The sequence below is a fragment of the Dromiciops gliroides genome, chromosome 4 (assembly GCF_019393635.1).
Source record: "Dromiciops gliroides isolate mDroGli1 chromosome 4, mDroGli1.pri, whole genome shotgun sequence".
Classification (NCBI taxonomy): Eukaryota; Metazoa; Chordata; class Mammalia; order Microbiotheria; family Microbiotheriidae; genus Dromiciops; species Dromiciops gliroides.
The window spans coordinates 365,675,847-365,691,633 of record NC_057864.1 but is presented as its reverse complement, the minus strand read 5'-3'; the positions used below and the strand labels follow the sequence as shown (position 1 = coordinate 365,691,633).

At 35.7% G+C, this 15,787-nt stretch overlaps 1 protein-coding gene across 4 annotated transcripts in view; it reads right to left on the bottom strand.

Moving 5' to 3' along the window:
* Positions 1 to 15,787, bottom strand: part of L3MBTL3 (L3MBTL histone methyl-lysine binding protein 3) — a 165,896-nt gene that overhangs the window by 36,909 nt on the left and 113,200 nt on the right. For all 4 annotated transcript variants that reach the window (XM_043964205.1, XM_043964209.1, XM_043964206.1 and 1 more), the window contains exons 19-20: positions 7,407 to 7,556; positions 6,397 to 6,555 (exon numbers count right to left, since the gene is read on the bottom strand). In XM_043964205.1, coding sequence (XP_043820140.1) covers positions 6,397 to 6,555; positions 7,407 to 7,556 — 309 coding nt within the window. The remainder of the gene's footprint in view (positions 1 to 6,396; positions 6,556 to 7,406; positions 7,557 to 15,787) is intronic.

The window sequence follows — 15,787 nt, the reverse complement described above, 5'->3', positions numbered from 1 at the left end:
AACTCAGCATTATCTTTCAGCAGAAAAAATGGAACTTTAATGAAAAAGAAGACTTTCAGATATTTGTGATGAAAAGACCTTAACTGAATGGCAAATTTGACTTTCAAATACAAGACCCTAGAGAACCATAAAAAAAAAATTGGAGCCGGGGGACATACCTGGGGTCGTACAGTGGGCGACTGTCTTGTGTCTGAGGCTGGGTTTTGGTTGGGATCCCCTTGGGTCCAGGGGTGATGATTTGTCCATTGTGTCACTTAACTAGATGATAACATCTTTAGGGTTAAATTGAGGGGTGAAGGGAATTCATTGGGGGAGGAGGAAGGGCAGAAGAGAAATCCTAGATGAAAGTAACAGGAAAAGGCTTATGGAGTAGGGGAAGAGATGGGAGAGGAGCAGGGCAGTAAATGAATTTTACACTCATCAGAAAAGGCTCAAAGATCTTAAACTCATCAGAGCTGCCTCAAGGAGGGACTAATAGACACACCCAACTGGGTGGAGTAATCTATTTAATCTGGGAAGTAAATGAGCCTAACACTCATCAGAATTGGCTCAAAGATCTCAATCTCATTAGAATTGGCTCCAGGAGGGACCAATGTACACACTCAATTAGGCAGAGTAATCTCTATAACCCTGCAGGAAAATAGGAGGGGAAGGGTTAAAGAAAGAGGGGCAAAAGAAGGAAGGGCAGAGTGGGGGAGGGGACAGACAGAAGCAAATCCCTTTTGAAGAGTGATAGGATGAAAGAAGATGAATAATAGAATAAATATCATGGGGAAGGGAATAGGATGGAAGGGAAACAGTTAACAATAGTAATCATGAAAAAAAAGGGGGAAAAACTGTACAAAAAATATCTATAGCAACTCTTGGTGGAAGCTAAGAATTGAGAATCAAGGGAATGTCCATCAATTGAGGAATGATGGAAAAAGCTGTGTTATATGATTGTAGTGGAATGGACTTGTGCTACAGAAAATGACAAACAGGATGATCACCGAAAAACCTTGAAAGACTAATGAGCATCAATGTATAGTGAAGTGAGCAGAGCTGAGAGGACATTGTGCGCAGTGACAGCAGTATTGTTCAATGAGTAATTGTGAATGACTTAGCTACTCTCAGCAGTACAATGATCCAGGACAATCCCAAGGAACTAATGAGGAAGACTACTATGCACTGCTATAGAAAGAACTGATAAAAAGAACACTTGTGGATTGTACATATATAACCTGATTGTGATCTTGGGGAGGGGGGAGGAAAGGGAGGGAGGGAAGGAGAAAAATTTGGAACTCTAAATCTTATGAAAATGAATGTTGATAACTACCCTTACATGTAAATGGAAAATAAAATAAATGTTTGTTGAGAAAAAAAAAAATCAACGGAAGGTACATAGTTGAGTGCCCCTTTCTTCTAAAGTGCCTAGAGAATGAAGAGCTAGGTAAAGCGAATAGGAAAAGGTGGGAACTGGAAAAATACTATGAGAACACAGACCCTGGAGTCAGGAAGACCAGAGTTCAAATCCAGCCTCAGACACTTACTGTGTGACCCTGGGCAAGTCACTTCACCCAAACTGCTTCCTCCCTCCCAAAAAGGAAAACTATTGTGAGGGAGGGAATCACAGGATCACACAGTACCTTCTCCCCCTGGAATAGAGCCAGGGGTCTTCCATGAAAAAGGGAGGATGATGCGATGTTGGAAATCCTCCTTTCATTGGCTAGCTATGTGACTTTAGGCAAATCATTTACCTCTTTCAGTCTTCAATTTTCTCAAGTGTAAAATGGAAATAATATCTGCCAAGCCTTCCTCAAGTAAAGATTGAATGAAATAACATGAAAATACTATGAAAATTATAAAGTGCTATGTGAATAAAATGTATTATTACTTTATACCAATAGGATATGTAGGTTCTTCCTCCCAGTAAAAGTGCGTCTAAGGAAATTAAATAATTTGAGATCATCTTTTTCTTAGGGATTAGACATTTCTCTGATATAAACCAAATACGGGAATGAATAAACAAAGGGAGTATTCCCTCCAAAAAGAGAACAAGGCCAGGAATGGGGGAAAGGCAGCTAAATGAAGAAGCTGGCCCTGCCTCCACCGATGGAAGCTGTGGTCCTTTCTCCTCCTAGTCATCACATCACAAAGGCACATAGGACAACAGAAGAACAATCAGGAGAAGGAATCACCACCATCAATTAATTAATTTATCACTTAATTTAAAAGACATTAAATCCTGGGATATTTGGAGATCATTAGCAATTTAATTCATTAAAGTGTCTAGAATGCTTGACAGAAAAATGAGAACTAATTGACAAATAATTCATGTTTCTACCAGCATTTCTGGGGAAAAAAGTATAGTCACATAACTGCCTTAAAAATATCAGGTCATATTAATGTTAAATATCCTTTGACAAAGCATAACCACTAGTACATCTATATTCCAAATACATCAAAGAAAGAGGAACAGGACACATGCACAAAAAATATTTACAGCAGCTCATTTCCTGCCTGGATTCCTAGATCATGATAAAGGCAAAGGGGAGTGAGCAGCCTAGGATACACACACTTTAAGCCTACAGGTTAAAGGGCTATTATGCATTATCTTCACAAGAGAGACATTTTAATAACATTTATAATTAACACTTTACATTTTAGTTCCCTTTCAGGCCTTAGGGTTGCAAAGGCTCACCGGTGTCCAATTTAGAGACAGTGATAAAAAAAGTTATGACCAGTATATAGTCTTACATTTAAGGATGTACTCATTCAAATTTACTGACCCAAACAGAGAAACCCAGGGTTAAAAAGAACAATTTTTCTCCTTCAAAAGTTAGGGAATGACCCAGAGGCCTGTAGATGATAGAAATAAAGACAGGAACAAAATAGCAAGAACTGCTACATGGACTCAGGTAGTGTTTTGTATATCAAACAGTGAAGAGCAATTAATTCAATTAAAATATTTATTAAGTACCTAGTATGTGCAAGGCACTATGACAGGAGAGGGGAAAAAAGTATGCATGGAGTCTAGTGTATAATCAAGCTAACATATTTTTTCTTTAGAGCCTATGAAGCAGCTAAGTGGTACCGTACATAGAGCACTGGTCTTGAAGTTAGTTTAAATCCAGTCTCAGACACTTAACCAGCTGAGTGACCCTGGGCAAATCACTAAACCTCTGTCTGCTTCAGTTTTCTCAACTGCAAAATGAGGATAATAATATCACCTACCTTCTAGGGTTGTCGTGAGGATTAAATTATACAATATTTGTAAAGCACTTAGCACAGTGCCTGTTACATAGAGGGAATGACATAAATTCTAACTATCATTATAATAATAATTATTATTATATTAAACTAAAAAGACAACAAGCCGGGTTTTTAAAAAACAGGTCTGCTAGTGTTTATACAGTTATCTATTCTCAACAATCATCATTTTTGGGGCAAGATGTGAAGTACTAATAGCACTTCAGAAAATGAAGTCAGTAGATCTGATTATGCACATATGGAAGAAATCTATGCTTGGGGCAATATAATATTAAAAGCTGGGTTTAAATGACATTTCAAAAAAAGAGTTCCTAAAAAAAGTTAAAAACAACACATAATCTTAATACACTAGCCAAGAATACATTAACAAATAATGACCTCTATAACATCTTGGAAGCAATCTTTTATGAGAACTAATAGAATATTGTCTCATTTTTATGCATATAAGAGAGGCCTCAAGGTTTAAGATGTCAAATGTGTCAATAAAAGCATTGAGCGTAGCAGGAGCTTATGTTCACCAATGGGTGAAGACTGAATTACTATATATACTTTAATTAGGCTCAACTGCTACAAATGGATAGTCGTCTGGATATTGGATTGAGATTGGGCTGGACTGTATAGGGAAAATTGCTCCATACTACAAATTGGTCAATCATTATGCATCTATTAAGTTCCTACTATGTTCCAGGCACTGTGCTAAGCACTAGAGATAACAAAGGCAAAAGAAGCTAGTAGTCTAATGGGGGAGACAACATTAAAAACAAATAAAAAAACCCACCTGTGGACATAAGATATATGCAGAATAAACTGAAGATAATCAATTGAAGGAAGGAACCAGCATTAATCCTTTAATATCAGTGCTCTCCTAGTGTGTCCATATTTGCATTCAGTGGTTGTTATAGAAATTAATGAGGGCAGCAGGGACAGGTAGAAAGTTGGAGCATAGGACCCAGCTTCACACAGCTAGACATTCCAAGTGGTAAAGTGGTAAACCCCAAATCATCAAAAGAACAAGAATAAACCTGCTATCTTGTCTGGTAGATCCTCTGTAGAGGATTTCTGGGTATATATGACAAAATTGTATAGGATATATAGAGAGGAAGAAGCATAATTTGCATAGGGGCCTGGAATCCTCATGTAACGGAGGCCACAGAACAAACTGGTGACTATATTTACTTTCAGTGACTAAACTTCAGGAAAGATATAATGGAGCTGAGGATGATCCAGAGGGACAAATGAAAAGGATTAAGATTCTTGAATGCATTAAGACAAAGGCTGAGAATCATATGATTGAAGTCTACAAAATTAATTCATATTTGTTGAATTTAAATTATGAACAGTATATATAAAGACAAGATACACCTATTATTTACCAAATCCCACTACACTAGAATAATAGCTTATTTCCTGAAGAAAAATACTTATTGTTATTTATTATTCAGTTATTTCAGTTGTGTCTACTCTTTGTGACCCAATTTGGGGTTCTTGGCAAAGATACTGGAGTATGTTTCATATCAATTCAAGAAAGTATTACTTTATAGAATAAGTAATAAACTTATGTCATTTTCTTAAGAGTTCATACAAGAAGTAATTATAAACTGATTCACAAGCTACTTAGATAAAGATAGACAACAAGCATTTATTAAGTGCTTACTAACATATATCCCTAAAAGGAAATTAAGTATTTGGGGGTGGGGGGGTCAGCCTATTAACCTTTTAAATTAATAAAAAGGAAGACAACCATGTCTTTCCACAATAAAACCTTGTGTACCGCTGTCAGAGACAGAATATTAGGACTGATAGAACATAAGTCTGAAAAAAAATTCAGAATCTAGCTACTTTCAATTGCTACCTACCAAATAAAATACAAACTCCTTCACCTAGGTTTCAAGGTCCTCCCTAATCTGATCAGTTCACTGCACACTACTTCCACACCCAACTCATGTTCTATGTTCTAGCCAAACAAGGTGACTCTAGTGTCTGTGCACATTCCATACTTTCCTACCTCCACATCTCTTCTTATTCCATTCCCCGCGTCTGTAATCTCCGTACCCCCAATTTCTGCCTATTGAAATACTATAGATCTTTCAAGACCTACCTCAAATAACACCTCAAGCATGGAGCCCTCCTTGACTCTACTCCACCTACCCTGTCAGAAATTTTCTTTTTTTTCCTCTTGCATGCAGTACAGATTTTTTGTTAGTACTTATCATATATGTTTATCCTACGCTAAATTGTATTCTATTTCTTTATGGCATGTCCTATATTTCCCTACTAGATTGTAAATTCCATTGGGGCAGTGGTCCTACTTATGTACTTTTGCATCTGACACAACCGCTGGAACACTGTTCTGCATGTAACAGGCACTGACTATAGATGTATACAATTTCATGAATTATCCCTACTAGTAATGCAAACAAGTCTAAGGAGGTAGGCATACTGGAGCTTCTCTTTGGTAGTCCATTTGGTATCCATGTTATGAAACCGCATCTTGGATAAGACTTCTTAATAGTCAAGCCCTTTTAGTACTTCAGTAAATATATTTCTTTGTATAGGGACCAAGGGGACCTGCCATTTACTATAATGTTATTTAGAGATTTTTAAAAATCATATTATGTAGAAGGAATACCTAGTGAAGGAATGTCAGTGTTATTAGCTCAGATGTTAGCTTCAGTATCCCAAATCACAGACTCCACAAAAAAGTCTTTACTTTCCCATCCCTACCCCTGCCTTCCTCACAAAGCCAAACCAAACCAAACCAAAAATCTGCACTGTTTCAGATTCTAAAGCTTTTAAAAAAATAATTTCCAAAAATCTGGCCCATTAAAAAAGCAATGTTATGAGAATCTCATGTTTAAGTCTTAATAGAAAAGTTTGATTTATCAAAAGTATGAAATGTTTGGATGAAATGATACAAGAAGAAATTATCATCATCATTTCTAAGAGATTAACCCCCAAAACGTGAGGAGTGCATTTGGGAGAGTTCCTCTGTTTTTATGAATTTAACAAACAAATACCATATACATGAGATCTGTTTGTGAAATCTTCAGATTCTTTAAATGGTAGGCACAACTGACATATGGGGCTAAGAGTAAAAGAATGAGGCTTATTACCAACTATTTTTAAAGTGACTGAAAAGACAATTACCTCGATGACTTCTTTTCATTATCATCACACAACATCGGCTTCTTGTAAGGAGGTTTACCTTCCATATCCTCCTGTATGTTTTTCTCTGGCACAGATTTTCCAGATGATCGATTCTGAATCAATACTTTGGAGTCAGTGTGCTCAGGACTAGGACATTTTCTGTTGATATTAAACAAATAGAAATTCTTTTGAAATCCAAACCCTAAGTCTTCTTAATTGAAATGTTTGAAGGTTAAAGACTTATTATTATAGCTAATGCATGAAATTGCATGCTGCTGGACTTTTTTCCTGATTTGAAGGGCAAAATTTTTTCCAGGAGAATGATGCCATTTAGAAACACTACTTAGACCAAAAAATGTTATAGAGAATTCTGGGTGATATTTTATGGATATTTGGTTGGCAAAGAAATTTTAGCAGTATCAGTTCAGAGCAACTGGTTTCACAATTATAAGCAGCCCAAAAAGCCATGGTCTATACAACTGTAGTTAGTTGATGTGCTCAATCCAGAGCCATTTCATTGATGTCCAAGTAGGAAAAACAGTATTTTCAGATTTTTATCATCCAGTACATAAACACATGGGTAAGAAAGATGGCACCAAAAAGGAAAAAAAAGCAAAAGATCTGAAATTTGGAAACTTATGGTCAATTCCCAGAACTGCTTCTTCCTACTGCTTAAAATTTTGAGCAAATTATGTCATGTTTGAATGACAGTTTTCTTTTCTATAAAATAGATGGTTTGATTCAAGGATCTCTAAGCTTCCTTCTCATATAATGTCTGTGATTCATGATTTCACTCCTGACTTAGTTATGCTAATATAGACAAAAACTAAAGTTTTTCTTAAGAAGGTTAATCACTATTCAAATAAATTATTTTATATTCTCATATTTTACTGTAATTATTTTAGATATAAGCAATATTGTGGGTAATGCATTTGTAAATGTAAAACAGCATTTAATAATAGCCTTGTACTAATTACCATTATCATTATTATTATAATTATTTTAATTACTTGATTTCAGGAGATGAGGAGCGTTCATTTATTTCCGTCTTTTTATTCCTTGTTAATGATGGGCTAGCTGGAGACATCTCACCACTTAAACGATCTGGGAGGATACGGTCTTTGTTCAAATTGATTTCTGAATAAGGACAATTGATAGCACTGAAAGATGAAAAAAAACACCACAAGAACCATTTTTATTAGAACAGTCACTTTTCTCAGTTAAAGGGAATGATAGCTTTAAAGATCACAAAAATTCAATAAATATGCTGAAAGACTACAACAATGATTAAAGAAATACATAGTATGGAGTATTTTATATTTAAAATATTATTACATTTACTGAATGAGAAAAGCTTTATTTGCTCTGGATTCTGAGAAGTACGTTGATGTGGGTGTCTCTGGCTTCATGGACGGAAGTATCTGTGGATATCCCCAAGAAAAATGAGTAGAGGCAGAGAGCAATTTCTGCAATTACCACTCCCTCCCCCACCACAGTCCCCACCCCTCCCGGACCCAGAGTCATCAAAATTCCTAATATTCTTCCAGGGCTGCTAATGAAATTGCTCTGCAGACTCTCTAGAAGAACTATTCTTCTATATTGTGAAATGCCAGTATCGTATCAGAGCAGATAGAACCATTAGTCACAGACACACAGATTTCTCTTTCAAAAGGGAGTCTTAATAAAGGGACTGTTCTTTTCAGCAGGTGGAGAATATCAATGGACCTTATGACACCTGGTCCAGAGCACCAGAAACCTCAATCATTATGCTAGCCAAAATTCTGTAAAGTTTCCAGATACTAACCCAGGAAGAAGCACCAGCATAGAGCTGATGATGTCAGGAGCCAAGATGATGGAGTATAGGTAGCAACTCTGCTGAACTTTCCTAACATTCCCTTCCAAACAATCTTAAAATAACACCTCAAAGAACTGAGAGTATCTGAATACAGATTGAAGTGTATTTTTCTTTTGGTAGTTCCTCTTTTTAAAGTTATTTTGTCTGTTTTCTTGCACAACCTCGCTAAGATGGAGATGTTTTGCATGACTGCACATGTTTAACTTATACTGAATTGCTTGATTTCTTAGAGAGGGTGAAGAGGGAGGGAGGAAGAGATTTTGGAACACAAAGTTTTAAATAATCAAAGTGTTTTTATGTGGAACTTGGGGAAAATTCTAAATAAATTTATATTAAAAAAATAACACCTCAAATTAAATTTTGGAGTGGCAGAACTAACAGAAAAGTTGGGATGAGGCATTTTTCCAGCCCAAGAAGACTCAGGTATCTGGCAGGAAAAGGTCTGTGACAGCAGGGGTGGAAGCCAGAGAGAAGGCAGCACCAGCAGCAGGTCTTGGAAGTGGTTGTGAAAACAGCATCAGAATCTTTGGGAGGTCTCAGTCCAGAGACAGTAAGGGGTTGGACAATTGGTCAGAAAGAGATAACAGGGGGCCCTGTTGTAATGCCTATAACATAGATCCAGGTTACAGTTACAAGGCAAAGAAGAGCATTAGTGCTTGTGGCTGTAGTGGGGCAGGGGCCCTGGTAGTTCCAGGGCAGGAAAGAGTGCTTGTTTGTGGTTGCTCACAAGGAAGTAGGGACCCTGGTTTCAGTTCTAAGGCAGAAAGGAACATGAGAGTATGTGGTTGCAGGAGAACAGAGAACCTGGTCAAGTCCCTGGGTCATGAGAAGCATTAGAACTTGTGACTGCAGGAGAACAAGGTCCCTTCCTTTTTTAAAAACCCAGAGTACAGGCCAGGAAAGCAGGAAACCTCTCCTTAGATCATACCACCTTCCAAGTACCCAAAATTTACAGGCCCCCAGAACTAGCTCTGAAAATAGCAGCATGAAAAACCTGAAGCCTGTGACTGAGTCTCCTCCACCCCAGGAGCAAAGTCCAACTTTTACTGTCTAGATCCTCTTGTCACTCATTAAACTTTTCTTTTAAGAATTTGAAAGATACCATTTCATGTATACACAGTAAAACTACAGTAGTGGGGGACCCTCAACTTTTCCCTCTCATAGGTAAATCTAATCACAAATTACAGAAGAAAGAAGTTCAGGAGATGAATAGAATTTTAGAAAAGTTAGATAAGATAGCCCGCTGGAGAAAAATGAATGGGAATAGTAAGGAATATACTTTTTTTCTCAGTTGTGCATGGTACCTTCACAAAACCTGAGCATTAGGTCATAGAAAACTTACAAACAAATGCAAAAAAGCAGAAATATTAAATCAAACTTTTCAGAACATAATGAAATAAAAATTACATTCAGTAAAGAGCTATGAAAACACAGATAAAAAATAATTGAAAACTAAGTAACTGAATCCTAAAGAATGAGTGGGTCAAAAAAAAAATCATAGACCCTCTAATAATTTCATTTAAGAGAATGACAAAAAAGAGGCAAAATACTAAAATTTGAAGGATATAAACAAAGTAGTACTTAGGGGAAATTTTTATCTCTAAATGCTTACATCAATAAAACAGAAAAAAGAACAGATCAATGAATTGGGCATTCAACTAAAAAAATAAAAATAGAAGAACAAATTAAAAACCTCCAATTAAAGACCAAATGGGAAATCCTGAAAATCACAGAGATTAGTAAAGCTGAAAATAAGAAAATCATTGAAATAATAAATAAAACTAGGATCTGGTTATATATTTTTAAAAACACGAATAAAATAAACCATTGGTTAATTTGATTTTTTTTTAAAAAAGGGAAGAAAACCGAAATACCTGTAACAAAAATGAAAAGGGTGAATATATCACTAATGAAGATGAAATGAAAGCAATTATTGGGAGCTATTTTGCCCATTTAAATGCCAATAAATCTAACAATCTTAGCGAAATGGATGAATACTTACAAAAATATAAATTGCTCAGAATAGAATACTTAAATAATCTTATCTTAGAAAAAGAAATTGAACAAGCCATCAGTGAGCTCCCTAAGAAAAAATCCCCCAGGATAAGATGGATTTACAAGTAATTTATACCAAATATTTAAAGAACAATTAATTCTAATACTTTATAAACTATCTGAAAAAATAGGCAAAGGAGTCCTACACCAAATCCCTTTTATAACACAAATATGGTACTGATACCTAGACCAAGAAAAGCAAAAACAAAGACTACAGATCAATTTCCCTAATGAATACTGATGCAAAAAATTTTAAATAACACACTAAGAAAGCAATATATCACAAGTTCATACACTATGACCAGATGAAATTTAAAGCAGAAATGCGGAGTGGATTGATACTAGGAAAACTATCAACATAACTGACAATATCAATAACAAAAATCATGTGAATATCTCAAATGATGCAAAAAACCTATTTTGATTAAATAAAACACCCATTCCTATTAAAAACAGTAGAAAGCTTAGGAATAAATAGAGCTTTTCCCAAAATGATAAATAGTGTCTATTGAAAAACATCATGAAGCAATATCTATAATGGAGACAAGGAAGAAGATTTCCCAATGAGACAGGGGTAATGATAACAAGAATACTCATTATCACTACTATTATTCAATATTGTATTAGAAATGCTGACTATAGCAATAAGACAAAAAAAGTGAAAGTATTAGAACAGGCAATGAGGAAAGAAAACTATTATTCTTTGCAGATGTGATATAGTGGTATCCTTAGAGAATCCTGGAAAATCAACCAAGAAAACTCGTTGAAACAATTTCATTAAAGTTGTAGGATATAAAATACATCCACATCAAATCATCAGCAATTCTATATATTGCCAACAAAGTCCTACAGCAAGATATAGAAAGAGAAATTCCATTTAAAATAATTACAAATAATATAAAATACTTGGGAGTATACCTCCAAAGACACACCTAAGAAGTATATAAACACATTTAACAAAACACTTTTCACACAAATAAAGACCAATTCTAAACTGGAAAAATATTAATTGCTCATGGGTTGACCAAGCCAATATAATAAAAATCAAAATTCCACCTAAATTTACTTATTCATTGCCATACCAAACTATCAAAAATTATTTCATAGAGCTGGAAAAAAATAATAAATTCATTTGAAAGAGCAAAAGGTCAAAAATATCAAGGGAATCAATGGGGAAAAAATGAAGGTGGCCAGGTCTCATAGTAAAGTGGTAATCATCAAAACAATCTGTTACTGGCTAGGAATCAGAGTGTGGATCAATAAAATAGATTAGGTACACAAAGTGAACTGAAGCAAAGTGAAGTGAGCAGAATCAGGAGAACACTGTACACAGTAACAGCTAGATTATATGATTAACTGTGAATGGCTTAGCTATTCTCAGCAATACAATGATCCAAGGCAATTCTGAAGAACTCATGATGAAAAATGCTATCCACTTCCAAAGAAAGAACTAATGGAGTCTGAATGCAGATTGAAGCACAATTTTTTCACCTTTATTTTTCTTGCTTTTTTTGGTAACATGGCTAATATGGAAATATGCTTTGCATAACTTCACATGTAAAACTGAGATCACATTTCTTGCTTTCTCAGTGGGTGGGGGAGGGGTGGGAAGGAGGTAGAAAATTTAGAATTCAAATTTTTAAAAAATGAATGTGAAAAATAAATTTTAAAATTTTAAAAGAAAAGAGGGCCCCAATAGCTGACTCTGTGGTCCCCCAGTCTGAAAGCCATCCTGTCAATCTGATAAAGTTGGTGTGAAGATTTGTTATCCTTTGATCTCTACCACCATCATCATGCTGTTGATTTACTAGGCTTGCTGACATTGTTGATATACCTTCTATGAACTCACAATAGAATTAAATACTCAAAAATTCTTAGTACTATATACCGTACCGTGGAGGACAATACAAATTACAGTTAATAAAAATAATTTCTTATATAAACCCCAAACTCCTGGGTCCCTGAAATCACTTCTTTGGTTCTAAGGTCTAGGTCAATGGCAGTCATATGTAATAACCAAATATACATATACTGTCACACACACTGAAGAGACAAGATCAAAACTTCCACAAGAACAAGGACTATTTCTTATGTTTCATAATATTTTCACAACTTACCACCTTGGGAAAGATGGAGCCAATAGTCAGAAAGCATTTATTAAGCACTGATTAAGTCCCAGGCACTATGCTAGGGACTGGGTGTATAAAAAGGTACAAAAGACAATCTGCCTGGGGGCAGCTAGGTGGCGCAGTGGATAGAGCACTGGCCCTGGATTCAGGAGAACCTGAGTTCAAATCCAACCTCAGACACTTGACACTTACTAGCTGTGTGACCCTGGGCAAGTCACTTAATGCCAATTGCCTCACCAAAAAAAAAAAAAAAGAAAGAAAGAAAAGAAAAGAAAAGACAATCTGCCTTTAAGGAGCTCATAGTCTAGTGGGTAGGACAACAAGCAAACAAATTTGTACAAACAAAATACATACAAAATAAATAGAAACTAATTTTTAAAAGGAAGCCCAGTAGAATTAAGAAGAATTGGCAAAGTTTTCTTCTTTTCATAGGGGTTTTGGGAAGGGGAAGGATGAGCAGGTGGAGGAAGATATAGGAGAGAGAAGGAGATTGAAGATATGTTTCAAAAAAACCCAAAACAGATAACAGAAGGAAGGCCAGAAAGAATCACAGATAAGCAGAGCAGCTTTGAAACTTCCACGATGAATTTATTATATTCTTTGAAAGAAAAGCAAGCTCTACATAATAAAATATGTGCAGTTTCATGCATGGCTCTCTTCTGTTCTTCTATGTATATAGAAATACTAATTTTATTTGGTTTCTTAGTTTAAAAAAATTAAGTGATTAAAAAAAACTCTGATCATTACAATGACCAATCACAATTCCAGAAGGAATCCCCTTTCTGACAGAGAGCCAAAAGATTCAAGGCACAACGTAATACAATTTTTCATTGTGGAAACATCCAATTTGGGAAACTGTTTTTCTTGACTGAATATTTGTTATAAGAGTTTTGTTTTTGTTTCTTAATTGGAAAAGTGGAGAAGAGACAGAGAGCACCAGGAATTAGGTTGCCATAAAGAAAATAAAAAAGAAAAGAGGGTCACAGAAGCATTTTTTTAAAAGCACAGAAAAGAACAGAAGGAAGGGCAGAGAGAATTACAGACGAGCAGGGCAGATCTGAAAGTTACATGCTGAATTTATTATATACTTAAAAGGAAAAGTAGGATGTACACAAACAGGAATTCACGGTTTCATGTAAAAATTCTCTTCTTCTGTTCAATTTTATATGTGGAAGAATTCATTTTATTCGGTGTTTGTTAAATTCATAATATATTTTTTACAGAAATAGAAAAGTCAAGTGGAATTGCTAACATTAGGAAGAAGACTAAAAAGTTCAATTTTGGACTTGACAAGTTTGAAATAACAGTGGGACAGACAAGTCAGTCAATAAGCATTTATTAAAAGCCCAATATGTGCCAGTTACTGTGCTAAGCTCTGGGGATACACCAAAAGCAGAAAACAGTCCCTGCTCTCAAGAAGCTCCCTATCTACTAAGAGAGACAAGATACACACAACTATGTATATGAAATATATATGCAGAATAAACTGGAGATAATCAACTGAGGGAGTTATTAGCATTGAGGGGGATCAAGAAAGGTTTCCTGTAGAAGGTAGGGTTTTAGCTGGGATTTGAAAGAAGCCAGGAGGTGGAAATGAGGAGGGAAAACATTCCAGGCATGGAGGAAAGAGTGAAAATGCCCAGGGCTGGGAAATGGAGTTTCTTCTTTGAGGGAATATAAGTTTCTATCTGAAAGGTAAAAATTAGAGTTAAGGTGAAAGATATGAAATGTAGATTTTTTTTTGACAGTTGTCTGTATACAAGTGAAAAAGTCATATGATCTTAAAGAAAAAGACAGCAGAGGGGGCAGCTAGGTGGTGCAGTGGATAAAGCACCGGTCTTGGATTCAGGAGGACCTGAGTTCAAATCCAGCTTCAGACACTTGACACTTACTAGCTGTGTGACCCTGGGCAAGTCACTTAGTCCTCACTGCCCCACAAAAAAAAGACACCAGAGAGTTAAGTCGGTTAGAAAGAAAAGAGAAGACAGCCTTTGGAAACTGCAATAGAAGAAGGAAGAAGAAACAGCAAAGAAGATGGAGGAGCCATCAGAGAAAAAGTAGCAAACAACAATTCAATATTTATTATGTGATAGCCAGCACTTACTAACTAACTGTGCTAAGCACTTGGAATGTAAAGAAAGGCAAAAACAGTCCCTGGCCTAAAATAAGTTAGGTTACTTTCTAATGGAAGAGAAAAATGGTACATAACAGAATACTCAGAGGGAACAAACAAAGCAGAGGGAAGATAACATCAGAGAGAACGCCAAGGGAGAAAAATTTCAAGAAGGAAAAAGTGGCTGACAGTATCAAGTGTTTCAAAGAGATCAAGGAGCATGAGGACTGGAAAAAAGACTCATATTTGGCAACTAAGAGCCCACTGATTACATGCAAGAGAGAAGTTTTAGGATAGTGACGGAAGTAGAAGTTAGAATATAAAGTCTTCAGAAACAAATGGATGCATGGTAAAGAAGCAGAAGGGACAACATATACATAATATTTCAGTAAATTTGCAAGTAAAAGTAAGTTTTAACTAAAGTCTAATCTCTAACCTGATCCTTCAGTGGAATCAGATGTTTCTATCATTACCTAATTGGAGCAAAGGGATCTGTTCTCTTCCCTGTAGCCTGCCACTAAAACCAATTCAAAGGACAACTCTCTGCTCAGGTTTTCACAAAACTAATTATATTCTCACTGAAGAAATTTCCTTAGCCATTTATTGAGATATATCATTATAATACCCATTTCATTCATGCATTCTAAATCCAACAAAAATTGTTCTTATGTTACTTTCCTATAACACAATAATCTTTCAAAAACAAAAACAAACAAACAAAAAGCCAGCTAGGTGGCTCAGTGGATAAAGCACCGGCCCTGGATTCAGGAGAACCTGAGTTCAAATCTGACTTCAGACACTTGATGCTTACTAGCTATGTGACCCTGGGCAAGTCACTTAACCCTCGTTGCCCCATCCAAAAAAAAACAAAACAAAAAAACAAACACCCAAAAGCAAATTCTTATGAAATGACTATAGCAAATGCACAGTTGTCATTACCAGAGTCTTCCTTACAAAGATGGGTGTCTAGCCCTCAAAAACAGCTTTTCTAAAATATGGCAATAAAGCCAATACTACTGGAATAGGATCACTCAGAAGAGTCATGATGCCTCCTACTCCAGAGATTTCTTTCCTATCAGGGACATCTAAACATAGCGAATTGAGAGTAAACAGAAGATTCAACTTCCCAAATAATAATTCTTCCTCTGATTTTAGTAAGGCCATTAAAGATGACAATATGCTGGAGAGAAGAATCCAACTAATTTCTTTCTAAATTAATGCTGTCCATTCTACATGAAG